Source organism: Bos indicus x Bos taurus, chromosome 11 (genome assembly GCF_003369695.1).
Source record: "Bos indicus x Bos taurus breed Angus x Brahman F1 hybrid chromosome 11, Bos_hybrid_MaternalHap_v2.0, whole genome shotgun sequence".
In the NCBI taxonomy this organism is placed as follows: domain Eukaryota; kingdom Metazoa; phylum Chordata; class Mammalia; order Artiodactyla; family Bovidae; genus Bos; species Bos indicus x Bos taurus.
Window position 1 is genome coordinate 105,385,405 of NC_040086.1, and position 13,075 is coordinate 105,398,479.

The 13,075-nt window shown below is 54.4% G+C and overlaps 1 protein-coding gene across 1 annotated transcript; it reads left to right on the forward strand.

The window, feature by feature from the left end:
* The first annotated feature begins 230 nt into the window (after positions 1-230).
* On the forward strand, positions 231-2,822 carry TOR4A (torsin family 4 member A). Its single transcript, XM_027556968.1, has 2 exons — positions 231-744; positions 1,423-2,822. Exon 2 carries the CDS (start codon positions 1,460-1,462, stop codon positions 2,678-2,680), a length of 1,221 nt encoding a protein of 406 aa, XP_027412769.1. The 5' UTR covers positions 231-744; positions 1,423-1,459; the 3' UTR covers positions 2,681-2,822.
* The last annotated feature ends 10,253 nt before the right edge of the window (positions 2,823-13,075 follow it).

Genomic DNA, 13,075 nt, shown 5'->3' on the forward strand with positions numbered 1-13,075 from the left:
TCTGCTCTCCCGCTAGGGCCGGAGCCGGTGTGGGGCTTTCTCCCCAGTTCTAGGGCTTCTGTCCGTGTGCTGCCCTGTCTCTGGGGGGGCTTTAGACTGGGGTACAGGGGACAAAGGCAGAGATGGGTGGGGGCAACGGAACCGGGTCCTGGCAGAAGAGGGAGGAAAAAGAAATGAACCCTATTTTGCAGGGCCCCCAGATTAGGCTTGAGGGAGCAGAAGGGGGAGAGGACCTCCCACCCCCTCCGCTCCTGCGAACAGGCAGCCTGGACACACCCATCCCCCTCACCACGGGCCCTGAGGCATCAGGTGCAGGAGGAGAGATCCCTGGGGAGCTTGGGGTCCGTGGCCCCAGGGGAGGGGAGGTGCGTCCTGGGGGTGTCCTGGGCTGGGCAGAGTTAGGAGGTCTGCAGGGCTGAGGAGGGTAGGTGACCCATCGGCTGGGGACCTGGGCAAGCCCGCCAGGCCTCCCCTCTGGCGCCACCGTCCAGCCTAAGTCCCGCCCGCGCCGCACCCCTGACTCACTTCCTTTGCAAAGAAGCGGAAACCTCCCCAGGGCTTTCTCCAGTCCGGACGCTCCCAGGGTACCCGCAGGTGTCGCTGACCCAGTGAGGCCCCTTACCACCCTGACCTGCACAGGGAAGCCCGCTCTGTCGGCTTCCTGAGTGGCCAGCCCCAGCCTCGGGCGTGGGCAGGCGTGCCGGTCTGGGGGCCAGTTGAGAGCCTGATCTGACGCAGCTGCAGGTACTGGGGTGGGCCAGGGCATCACCCCACCTTTCTCCAGCTATCTCCTCATGGACTATCCCTCCTTCTCTTTTGTTTTGTCTTTCTGTCCATCTTTTCACCCCACCCCCACCCGTCTCTTTTCCCGGCGCCCCCCACCCCCGGAGGGATGTTGGGAGGATCCTCCTTTGGGGCTGGGAGGCCTGGCCTCAGCTCGGGAACGGGGCTCGAGCCCAATCTGGAGAGAAGTCCCCCCCGTACGCCCCAGCCCAGGGTTCGTGTGTGGGACACCTCCGAGCTCCGGGGTGCTCGGACCTCTGCTCGCCTTGGCCCCTCTAGGCGCCCGGCAGGCAAGCTGCAGCAGGGGCGGGGCCGGCCTTGACCCTGCTTTACCCCTAGTTGGCGCCTGGCCGGCACGAACCCTTCCTCCAGGAAGCCCGGGAGGCCTGCCGGCCGATAAACTGCGCCCCCCACCCCCACCCCGCCCAGTCACTTCCTCAAGGCCCGAGGCTGTTTATGCAAGGACCCGAGAGATTTGCATTGGGGCCCCGTGGGGAGGCGTTTCCTGGGCAGAGGCTGGTCCCGGTCTCCCGGCAGCGGGCGCCCTCCGGGGGGCCTCGCAGCGGGGGTGAGATCCCGAGGGAGGGTCCCAGTCTGCCAGGCGGAAGTCTGCAGACCATCCCCGCCTTCCTGTTGCAGGGAGGGCGACCTGCATGCCAAGCACCGCCCCCGCGCCATGGACCGCGGCCAGTCCAGCCCCGAGCCCTCGGCCCCGGTCGCCCCCAGCCCGAGCGTGATCGCCCCCGTGCGCGCCGTCGTCCGCCTGCGCCACCAAGTGCACCTCCTGCGCAAGCGGCGGCCGCCCTCGCCGGCCGTGGCGCCAGACCCCGGGGCTGCGGCGCTGCGCGTCCCCCGGGAGCAGCCGCAGTTCTTCACCTTCGACGGGCCGGCGGAGCGGGCCTCGAGACCCGCGCGGAAGCGGCGCCGGCGCAGCCGCCTGGTGCTCTACCCCGAGACCTCGCGCAAGTTCGGGCCGCGAGCCGAGCGCCAGAGCCGCGCCCAGCGCTGCCTGCTGTTGCTTGTGGCCATCGTGGGCTTCCAGGTGCTCAACGCCATTGAGAACCTGGACGACAACGCGCTGCGCTATGACCTCGACGGGCTGGAGAAGACGCTGCAGCGCGCTGTGTTCGGGCAGCCGGCGGCCGTGGGCCGCCTCGTGGCTCTGCTGCGGGACTACCTGGCCACGCACGTGCACAGCCGCCCGCTGCTCCTGGCGCTGCACGGGCCTAGCGGCGTGGGCAAGAGCCACGTGGGCCGCCTGCTGGCGCGCCACTTCCGCGCAGTGCTGGAGGACGGCGCGCTTGTGCTGCAGTACCACACGCGCCACCACTGCCCCGCGCCGCGCGCCGCCACCGGCTGCCGCGAGGAGCTGGCGCGGCGTGTGGCCGATGTGCTGGCGCGGGCCGAGGCGGAGGAGAAGACCCCGCTCCTGGTGCTGGACGACGCGGAGCTGCTGCCGCCGGCGCTGCTGGACGAGCTGCATGGCCTCCTGCAGCCTCAGCGGCCGCCGCGCTTCCACAACGCCGTCTACGTGCTGCTCAGCGGCGCGGGCGGCGCTGAGGTCACGCGCTTCGTGCTGCAGAACGCGTCCCGCGCGGGGCGCGCCGACGGGGCCGAGGAGCTGCGCGCGGCCGAGGAGGAGCTGCGCGCCAGCCTGCACGCACTGCTGGTCCGCCAGCACCCGCTGTGGGAGGCCGCGGCCATCGTGCCCTTTCTGCTGCTGGACAAGCGGGACGTGGTCAACTGCTTCCGGGACGAGATGGCCGGGGAGGGCTTCTTCCCCGAGCAGGCCCGCGCCGAGCTGCTGGCCGCGCAGCTCAGCTACTACCGCGTGGCCGGCCGCGAGTTCGCCGTCAACGGCTGTAAGCAGGTGGTGGCCGCGGTCAACCTCTTGTAGCGCAGGCGCGCCTGGACGCGGTGGCTTGCCGCGGGCACCACGGGACATCCGCGTGGCCATGGTCGTTGGAGGGGGGAACTGTGGGTATGCTACGGCCTGTGAGGCCCGAATAAATCTGTCCGCAGCGCCTGCTGCCGGCTCACGATGGGACCTGGAGTGGGGGGGCCGGGCCGGGTCAGTTCTGACCTCTTCTGCCAGTGCCAAGCCCCTCAGCTCCCATCTGCCACCTGCTGGTCTGTAACTCAGCCAGCATCCCCAACGCCGGTGTGTCCCCTGGAGCCCACACCCCAGGAGTGGGCCATCTGTCCCTGTGGTCTAGTGGGCAGATGGCCACAGACAGCGAGCAGCCCCTCGAGGGTCGCACAGGGGTCCCTGCAGAGCTGGATATGAGCACGACTCCAGAGCACCCGCAGTGGCCACACCCGCACTCGCGCACACGAACCCCCCACCCCACCCCACCTTACTCGCCACTTTTCCGGCAGGACCGCCTGGGCCGGCCTGGACTTCTCATGGCCTCCTGGGCCCAGGGGGTCCCCGAGAGGAAAAGGGCTGGGTGGGCGCTCCACCCAATGAGCTGATCCAGGGGAGCCCCCTGAATGCTCCAGAAGGGGCCTCAGGGTGACCCAAGTAGGTGGTGGGCCCACATGGGGGTCTTGCCCACCCGAGCAGCCCAGCACCCCGCCGGCTCCAGGGTGCGGAACTCTAATAGGGCTCCCTCCCTGGTCCCCAGTGCATCCCAGGCCTGGGGCCGGGCCTCATGCCTGCCATCCCAGCTCCTGCCAGCCTGGCTCCTCCCCAGCCCCAGGCCCTCCAGGCTCCGGCCTCCGGAGCAGGGGCAGGACTGCAGGAGCCTTGGTGGCTCCTAGGGGAGGGGGGCGGTGAGCGCTGAACTTTGGGGCACCTCCTGTGCTGGGTTCCCAACGGAGCCAGTGCGGTGGTTTCAGCGCTGCTCCTTGATGGGCACAGGGTCAGCCTGGAGCAGCCCACTGGGAGGAAGGAGCAACCTGGGAGGTAGGGGGCCTGGAGCACAACCGGGGAGCAGCATCGACGCAAGAGGGGGGCCGGCGGGGGTGCTGCCAACGGCGAGGGGCTGTGCTGGGGCTCCAGACCCCACCTCTGCACTCAGCCTTGGCCCTGCCCTCCTGAGGCCTCAAGGCCCACAGGGGCTGATGTCTCTAGAGCCCCTGACAGGCCCCCTCCCTGAGGGTCCCCCAGGGTCAGAGCCCTTTCCTTCACCCGCCCTTCGTGGTGGTCAGCTTCAGACGGTGAGCCGTCTGTCCAGGAGGGGATTGGGGCCCTCCCGGCAGAGGGAAGCGGTCAGCCTGTCCAGCCAGCACTCAGACCCTGGGCCCCAGCAGGAAGGGATGGGGAGGGGGCACGTCCTGCCCCGAAAGGCCATCCTCCTCCCAGCTCCGGGGCTCCCGGGGACGCCCAGTCTGCAAGCTGGTTCTAAACCGGAAGCCAGACCTGCAGGCATCTAGTGGACACAGCCGGAGGAGCGGGCTCCCGGTGACGGCCGTGCTTGCTCTTTAATTTTCTGTTGTTGGGTCTCTACTTCCCCAGAGGCTCTTAACCATTTCAGGAAGAGGAGTTTGCTATTGCAGACACCTGCTTGCTCAGCAGGTAGTGATCACAGGCATGTGTTTATCCAAAACCACTGTGGCCGATGTGTTAAGTGACCGTGGCTGAGCTGAGACTGCCTTGGAGTCGGCTAACTCTCCTAGCGTCCAGGAGGGATTCCTGATCATACGTTTGCTGGTGCTCACTCCTGTCCATGGGAGGAAGGATCTCCCTACAGAGGGAAACCGAGAGGGAAGTCGCTCAGTCATGTCCGACTCTTTGCGGCCCCGTGGACTGTAGCCTACTAGGCTCCTCCATCCATGGGGTTTCCCAGGCAAGAGCACTGGAGTGGGTTGCCATTCCCTTCTCCAGGGGATCTTCCCGACCCAGGGATCAAACGTGGGTCTCCCACATTGCAGGCAGACACTTAACCGTTTGACAGAGAGAAAGACGTACAGCAAAGTGGATCAGTAACACACACACACATGTTCACTGGTGCTCACTCCTGTCCATGGGAGGAAGGATCTCCCTACAGAGGCAAAGCCAGAATCTCTTAGTTGAGTTCAGTCGCTCAGTCGTGTCTGATTCTTTGCAGCCCCATGAACCGCAGCACGCCAGGCGTCCCTGTCCATCACCAACTCCCGGAGATTACCCAAACCCATGTCCATTGAGTCGGTGATGCCATCGAACCATCCCATCCTCTGTCGTCCCCTTCTCCTCCTGCCCTCAATCTTACCCAGCATCAGGGTCTTTTCCAATGAGTGAGCTCTTTGCATCAGGTGGCCAAAGTATTGGAGTTTCAGCTTCAACATCAGTCCTTCCAGTGAACATCCAGGACTGATCTCCTTTAGGATGGACTGGTTGGATCTCCTTGCAGTCCTTGGGCCTCCTGCGAATTCCTGCTTAAGGCAGTTACAGAGGTTTAATGGGATGGATCCACGTGAGGCTTCTGTTCAGTTATGCAGGGAGAACAGAACAGTGAACACAGCAGGGCACACCGTCCTGTTTTCCAGCCATCAAGACGAGAGGCTGCCCACGCATAACGGCTCTCCCCCAAACTTCCACATAAGAAGGTGCACGCAGGGAGTGTGCATACACAAAGCTTCAACCAGTGTGATGGAACCTGGGATTCCTTCACCAGTCAGAGGCACTGACATCACTTCACCGAGGCTGAGATGTGATCACACACCAGGAAGCTACTTAGATGTGCCCGTGTGTCAGCAAGTCTACAGGTGACTCAGCTTGCATGGGCAGCCCCACAGAACTGTCCACGCAGGTATTCAGAAGCTCTTGTTTTCCCATCCCAGAGTCAGGTCGCACTGAAGCAAGGAATACGTTTAGGTGGGCTCAACTCCCTACTCTATCAGAATACGTTTAGGCGGGCTCGGCTTCCTAGCTGTGTCATGTGGGCCCGAGGAGCAGTCTGGACAGACAGCAGCGTCTGGAGCCCCAGTGAAATTACCTAGAGAGTGAACCAAAGGGTCCTCACTTCGTTGGGTGGGCTGAGGCTTCCGATGGCAAATCGGGCAATCAGAGAGGTGGTCCCCTTCTCCAGAAAGGAAAGTGTTAGTCACTCAGTCACGTCCAGCTCTTTGTGATCCCATGGACTGTAGCCCACCAGGCTCCTCTGTCCATGGGATTATCCAGGCAAGAATACTGGAGTGAGTAGCCATTCCCTTCTCCAGGGGATCTTCCCAACCCAGGGATCGAACTCAGGTCTCCTGCATTGCAGACGGATTCTTTACTGTCTGAGCCGCCAGGGAAGCCCCCTTTCTCCAGGGATTGGGAAGTACGAAGGAGGGAGTTGTCCTTCCGAGGAGGGAAGTTGTGGGGGAGGGATGAGGTGAGGGGCTGTGTTGAAATGAAGGTGCACAGACTGGATCCAGACATTGTGGGGAAGCTGGTGTCCCCCTGCTTCAGATCCTGATGGGTGTTTATCCTCAGGTCTGCAGACGCGTGCAGGTCCAGCTGGGATTTGGTGCTTCCTTTAGACGTGACACTGGGCCTGGAGCCTCCTCCCTGGAGTTGGGTGGCACAACGGCTAGTCACCAGGCCCTCGCAGTGCCCTTCAGGCGAGGCTGGAGGGGGTCCTTTTAGGGGTGCCTTTTCTAGGACCTCCGGCCTCTGGGGCATGGTGTGAGGGTCTTGGTCTTCCGAGAGGGCACGGCAAAAGGGGTGCTCTGCCAGAGCCCAGTGATTTTTATTCTTTGAGTTTTTTAAAAAGTCAATTGATGTATGATTGATTTACAACGATATGTTGGTTTCAGGGGCACAGCACAATGTGGCTCTCTGTGCTAGAGCAGGTCCTTGTTGGTGATCTCTTTTCTGTACAGTCGTGTGTATGTTAATTCCAACTGGTTACCTTCTTAAACTTTTTATTTTTTTGCTGCACCACGCGGCACGTGGGATCTTAGTGCCCCAGCAAGAGGTCGAACCCAGGCCCTTGACAGTGAGAATGGGGATTTCTAACCACCGGACGACCAGGGAGTCCCCTGCTGGTTATTCTCAACAGCGGCAGTGCAGAAACGTTTCTCCCTTTCTCAGCTGCGGATCAGAGAGGCAGAGCCACGTGCGCTGGGTGTTCTGTTCCGGGGAGAACAGACCCCATCAAACCCGTGCAGATAGGTCCACTGTCATGAAAAGCTGATATTCAATAAGAGTTTCAGAGCTTTTGGGGGATCAGGTAGGGAGAAAAATGTAAATGTCAACCTTTGATGCAAGGATGCACTTTACCGAAGCGTAAGGTATAGAGTGCTTAGGGCTTCCCAGGTAGCGCTAGTGGTGAAGAACCCGCCTGCCAAATGCAGGAGACGTAGGGGACTCGGATTCAATCCCTGGGTCGGGAAGAACCCCAGGAGGAGGGCATGGCAATCCACTCCAGGCTTCTTGCCTAGAGGGTCCCATGGACAGAGGAACCGGATGGGCTACAGTCCGTGGGGTCGCAAAGAGTGGGGCACGACGGAGCGACTGAGCACGCGTGCACATGCAGACAGCTTAAAGGAGAGGGGAAAGGGGCACATGGTGTCTGGAAAACAAAATATAAAGGCAGTTGGTTTTCCGTGAGGCTTTTACAAACGCTTACGCAGTTCAGTCCTATGAATTCAGTTCAGTTCATTTCAGTCGCTCAGTCATGTCCAACTCTTTGCAACCCCAGGGACTGCAACACACCAGGCCTCCCTGTCCATCGCCAACTCCCGGAGTTTACTCAAACTCAGGTCCATTGAGTCAGTGATGCCATCCAACCGTCTCATCCTCTGTCGTCCCCTTCTCCTCCCACCTTCAATCTTTCCCAGTATCAGGGTCTTTTCAAATGTCAGCTCTTCGAACCAGGTGGCCAAAGTATTGGAGTTTCAGCTTCAGCATCAGTCCTTCCAATGAACACTCAGGACTGATTTCCTTTAGGATGCACAGGTTGAATCTCCCTGCAGTCCAAGGGACTCTCAAGAGTCTTCTCCAACACCACAGTTCAAAACCATCAATTCTTCAGCACTCAGCCTTCTTCACAGTCCAACTCTCACATCCATACATGACCACTGGAAAAACCATAGCCTTGACTAGACAGACCTTTGTTGGCAAAGGAATGTCTCTGCTTTTTAATATGCTGTCTAGGTTGGTCATAACTTCCCTTCCAAGAGGTAAGTGTCTTTTAATTTCATGGCTGCAGTCACCATATGCAGTGATTTGGGAGCCCCCCAAAATCAAGTCTGCCACTGTTTCCACTGTTTTCCCATCTATTTGCCGTGAAGTGATGGGACTGGATGCCATGATCTTAGTTTTCCAAATGCTGAGTTTTAAGCCCACTTTTTCACTCTCTTCTTTTACTTTCATCAAGAGGCTCTTTAGTTCTTCTTCAATTTCTGCCGTAAGTGTGGTGTCATCTGCATATCTGAGGTTATTAATATTTCTCCTAGCAATCTTGATTCCAGCTTGTGCTTTATCCAGCCTGGCATTTCTTGTGATGTACTCTGCATATAAGTTAAATAATCAGGGTGACAATATACAGCCTTGACGTACTTCTTTCCTCATTTGGAACCAGTCTGTTGTTCCATGTCCAGTTCTAACTGTTGCTTCTTGACCTGCATACAGATTTCTCAGGAGGCAGGTCAGGTGGTCTGGTATTTCCATCTCTTTCAGAATTTTCCACAGTTTATTGTGATCCACACAGTCAAAGGCTTTGGCATAGTCAATAAAGCAGAAATAAATATTTTTCTGGAATTCTCTTGCTTTTTCGATGATCCAGCGGATGTTGGCAATTTGATCTCTGGCTCCTCTGCCATTTCTAAATCCAGCTTGAACATCTGGAAGTTCACGGTTCACGTACTCTTGAAGCCTGACTTGGAGAATTTTGAGCATTACTTTGCTAGTGTGTGAGATGAGTGCAATTGTGTGGTAGTTTGAGCTTTCTTTGGCATTACCTTTCTTTGGGATTGGAATGAAAACTGACCTTTTCCAGTCCTGTGGCCACTGCTGAATTTTCCAAGTTTGCTGACATATTGAGTGCAGCACTTTCACAGCATCATCTTTTAGGATTTGAAATAGCTCAACTGGAATTCCATCACCTCCACTAGCTTTGTTCAAAGTGGTGCTTCCTAAGGCCCACTGGATGTTGCATTTCAGGATGTCTGGCTCTAGGTGAGTGATCACACCATCGTGGTTATCTGGGTCATGAAGATCTTTTTTGTATGGTTCTGTGTATTCTTGGCACCTCTTCTTATTATCTTCTGCTTCTGTTAGGTCCCTACCATTTCTGTCCTTTTTTGTGCTCATCTTTGCATGAAATGTTCCCTTGGTATCTCTAATTTTCTTGAAGCTATCTCTAGTCTTCCCCATTCTGTTGTTTTCCTCTATTTCTTTGCACTGATCACTGAGGAAGGCTTTCTTTTTTTCTTTTTTCTTTTGGTAAGAAGTGCATTTATTCAGATACAGAAAGAAGCACACTCCACAGAGTGTGGGCCATCACAGAGGGTGAATGTGGTGGCCTGAGGAAGACTTTCTTATCTCTCTTTCCATAGTTCTTCAGGCAGTCTGTCTATCACATCTAATCCCTTGAATCTATTTGTCATTTCCACTGTATAATTGTAAGTGATTTGATTTAGGTCATATCTGAATGGTCTAGTGATTTTCTCTACTTTCTTCAATTTAAGTCTGAATTTGGCAATAAGGAGTTCATGATCTGAGCCACAGTCAGCTCCCGGTCTTGTTTTTGCTGACTGTATAGAGCTTCTCCATCTTTGGCTGCAAAGAATGTAATCAATCTGATTTCAGTATTGACCATCTGGTGATGTCCATCAGGACGTTTGGAATCCTCCATTTTAATGGCACCCCTTAAGGTGGACTAACTTAAAACAAAATTCCCCTTTACAAACATAATGCATGACTTAGCAAGATTTCAACAAATAGTAACAGAAAGCACGTTTTCTCCTAGGAGTTTTGGAGTATATTTCTATATTATAAAAAATCGAGGGCATTTGCTATTTTAATGTTTCTTTCTAGTTATTTATTTGCTCCATAGTTAGGGGTTTAGCAGTAGGATCCTAAGAAGATTGATTTTAAAGGGGCAGGTTTCCACAGCGGACAGGAGAGGACAAAACTAGGGTGGTGGAGTCAGATGCAAAGCGGGTGGAGTCTGAGAAGAAGGAAGTGGAGAAGACACAAGAGGGCGCCAGAGACAAACCCGCTGGGGGAAGGGATCTCAAGGAGCCCGAGGCTTCAGAAACTTCATCCTTGGTGAGGACTTTGCTGTCTTCTGGGGAGTGCGGCAGTGACATTATTTGGGGGATGAGCTAACTGGAATCCAGTGATTTGTTTTATTCCTTTTGGAATCTGGTCTAGGACTCCAGCAACTTTCTTGGGTTTCCAGAACTTAGGGAAAAGGGATCCTGGGCAACCGAACTCTCTGAGGGTGGCCCTCCCTCAGGGGCTCCGGCAGGTCCATGTTTAAAAGCTTGAACCCTGACAGGCTCTCCCCCCGCAACATGTTCATTTTTTATAAAGTGGGCCAAACAAACTAAAAGTAATCTGGAATTAAGATGGCCATTACAGGGAACTTTCAGATCAGATCAGATCAGATCAGTCGCTCAGTCGTGTCCGACTCTTTGCGACCCCATGAATCACAGCACACCAGGCCTCCCTGTCCATCACCAACTCCCGGAGTTCACTGAGACTCATATCCATTGAGTCAGTGATGCCATCCAGCCATCTCATCCTCTGTCATCCCCTTCTCCTCCTGCCCCCAGTCCCTCCCAGCATCAGAGTCTTTTCCAATGCGTCAACTCTTCGCATGAGGTGGCCAAAGTACTGGAGTTTCAGCTTTAGCATCATTCCTTCCAAAGAAATCCCAGGGCTGATCTCCTTCAGAATGGACTGGTTGGATCTCCTTGCAGTCCAAGGGACTCTCAAGAGTCTTCTCCAACACCACAGTTCAAAAGCATCAATTCTTCGGCGCTCAGCCTTCTTCACAGTCCAACTCTCACATCCATACATGACCACAGGAAAAACCATAGCCTTGACTAGACGGACCTTTGTTGGCAAAGTAATGTCTCTGCTTTTGAATATGCTATCTAGGTTGGTCATAACTTTCCTTCCAAGGAGTAAGCGTCTTTTAATTTCATGGTTGCAATCACCATCTGCAGTGATTTTGGAGCCCAAAAAAAGAAAATCTGACACTGTTTCCACTGTTTCCCATGAAGTGATGGGACCAGATGCCATGATCTTCATTTTCTGAATGTTGAGCTTTAAGCCAACTTTTTCACTCTCCACTTTCAGTTTCATCAAGAGGCTTTTTAGTTCCTCTTCACTTTCTGCCATAAGGGTGGTGTCATCTGCATATCTGAGGTTATTGATATTTCTCCCGGCAATCTTGATTCCAGCTTGTGTTTCTTCCAGTCCAGGGTTTCTCATGATGTACTCTGCATATAAGTTAAATAAACAGGGTGACAATATACAGCCTTGATGAACTCCTTTTCCTATTTGGAACCAGTCTGTTGTTCCATGTCCAGTTCTAACTGTTGCTTTCTGACCTGCATACAGATTTCTCAAGAGGCAGGTCAGGTGGTCTGGTATTTCCGTCTCTTTCAGAGTTTTCCATAGTTTATTGTGATCCACATAGTCAAAGGCTTTGGCATAGTCAATAAAGCAGAAATAGATGTTTTTCTGGAACTCTCTTGCTTTTTCCATGATCCAGCAGATGTTGGCAATTTGATCTCTGGTTCCTCTGCCTTTTCTAAAACCAGCTTGAACATCAGGAAGTTCATGGTTCACATATTGCTGAAGCCTGGCTTGGAGAATTTTGAGTCTTCCAAACTCATTTTTCTTAAGATTCAATTGGAGCACTGTGGTTCTAAAATTGAACAAAAGGAATGGGATATTTATTTTTATTGGTACCTGGAAATTTGCGCACATTTGGAAATTTCCAGGTACCAATGAAAATAAATATCCCATTCCTTTTGTTCAATTTTAGAACCACAATGCTCCAATTGAATCTTAAGAAAAATGAGTTTGGGAAGACCTAAAGTTCCCTGTAATGGCCATCTTAATTCCAGATTACTTTTAGTTTGTTTGGCCCACTTTATAAAAAATGAACACGTTGCGGGGGGCAAGCCTGTCAGGGTCCAAGCTTTTAAACATGGACCTGCCGGAGCCCCTGAGGGAGGGCCACCCTCAGAGAGTTTGGATGCCCAGGATCCCTTTTCCCTGAGTTCTGGAAACCCAAGAAAGTTGCTGGAGTCCTAGACCAGATTCCAAAAGGAATAAAACAAATCACTGGATTCCAGTTAGCTCATCCCCCAATAATGTCACTGCCGCACTCCCCAGAAGACAGCCAAGTTCTCACCAAGGATGAAGCCTTGACCCAGAAAGGATGAAGCCTCCACGTAAGAGGATAAAGCCGTTCCAGAGCCCGAACAAGTCAGAGAGCTCAAGACGCAGAAAGAATGGAGTGTGGAGTCCAAGATGAGACCCAGGGAAGTGATGAGCATGAGGGGCTCGCTCAGTTCCAGGGTCCATAGTCTCTTGGGGCTCACCTCCTTCAGATCCCACTTCTTTTTTTTTTTATTGTCACCTTCAATTTTATTCATCACTAAAAGGATGATGGTCAGCGTTCCAGGGATGCCCCATGCACTGGCATGGAACAGCAGGGCTTTCTTCTCAATAGCTTCACTACCCCACTTTGGCACAGCTGCCAAGAACCATGTGATGGTAAGAATCACCCACCAAATGCTGCCAGCCATAGTAAAAAAAATGGAGTATCATAAAAAGCATGATACAGGCTTTGTCATGAGATCCTTGGGTCACTGTGGAAGCCTTATACTGTGCAGGGCTGGATGCATTGTGGGCGACTCGGTCCTCAAGCAAAAACCCAATAAAGAAAATTAATGACACCATCATGCAGCAGACGGTGTAAATTATAATGGGTCTTTCAGGATACTGGAATCTTATCATATCAATCAAAAAAGTTAAAAAAGTAAACAACATGGCAGAGAGGCAAATGACGGAAATCAATCCTATGAAATACAGAGCAAATGAAAGCTCTTCTCTCCTAAAGTACATATTTGGACAGGGAGGTGAACAATCACCCATGTGCAAAAAGGAACAGCCAAGATCAGGATCAATTTTCAACTCTCAGGGACACCAAAAGCCAGAGTCCCTCACACTGCCACTGAGGCTCCTTCAGTAGGATCGCCAGCTAAATTCAGGCCCACCAGCCGAGGACACGGCTCACCACAATCTGGGAACCTCCATTGCTAAAACTGCCATCTGTTGGTCATAGTGATTCTGAAGATTGGGCATGAAGGCAGTGTTATAAGGCAAATCTTGGCACATCCTCAGGGTAATAGG

What these genes read in the sequence shown, in the direction of transcription:
- TOR4A (XM_027556968.1), top strand. Translation starts at nt 1,460, where the DNA reads ATGGACCGCGGCCAGTCCAGCCCCGAGCCCTCGGCCCCGGTCGCCCCC.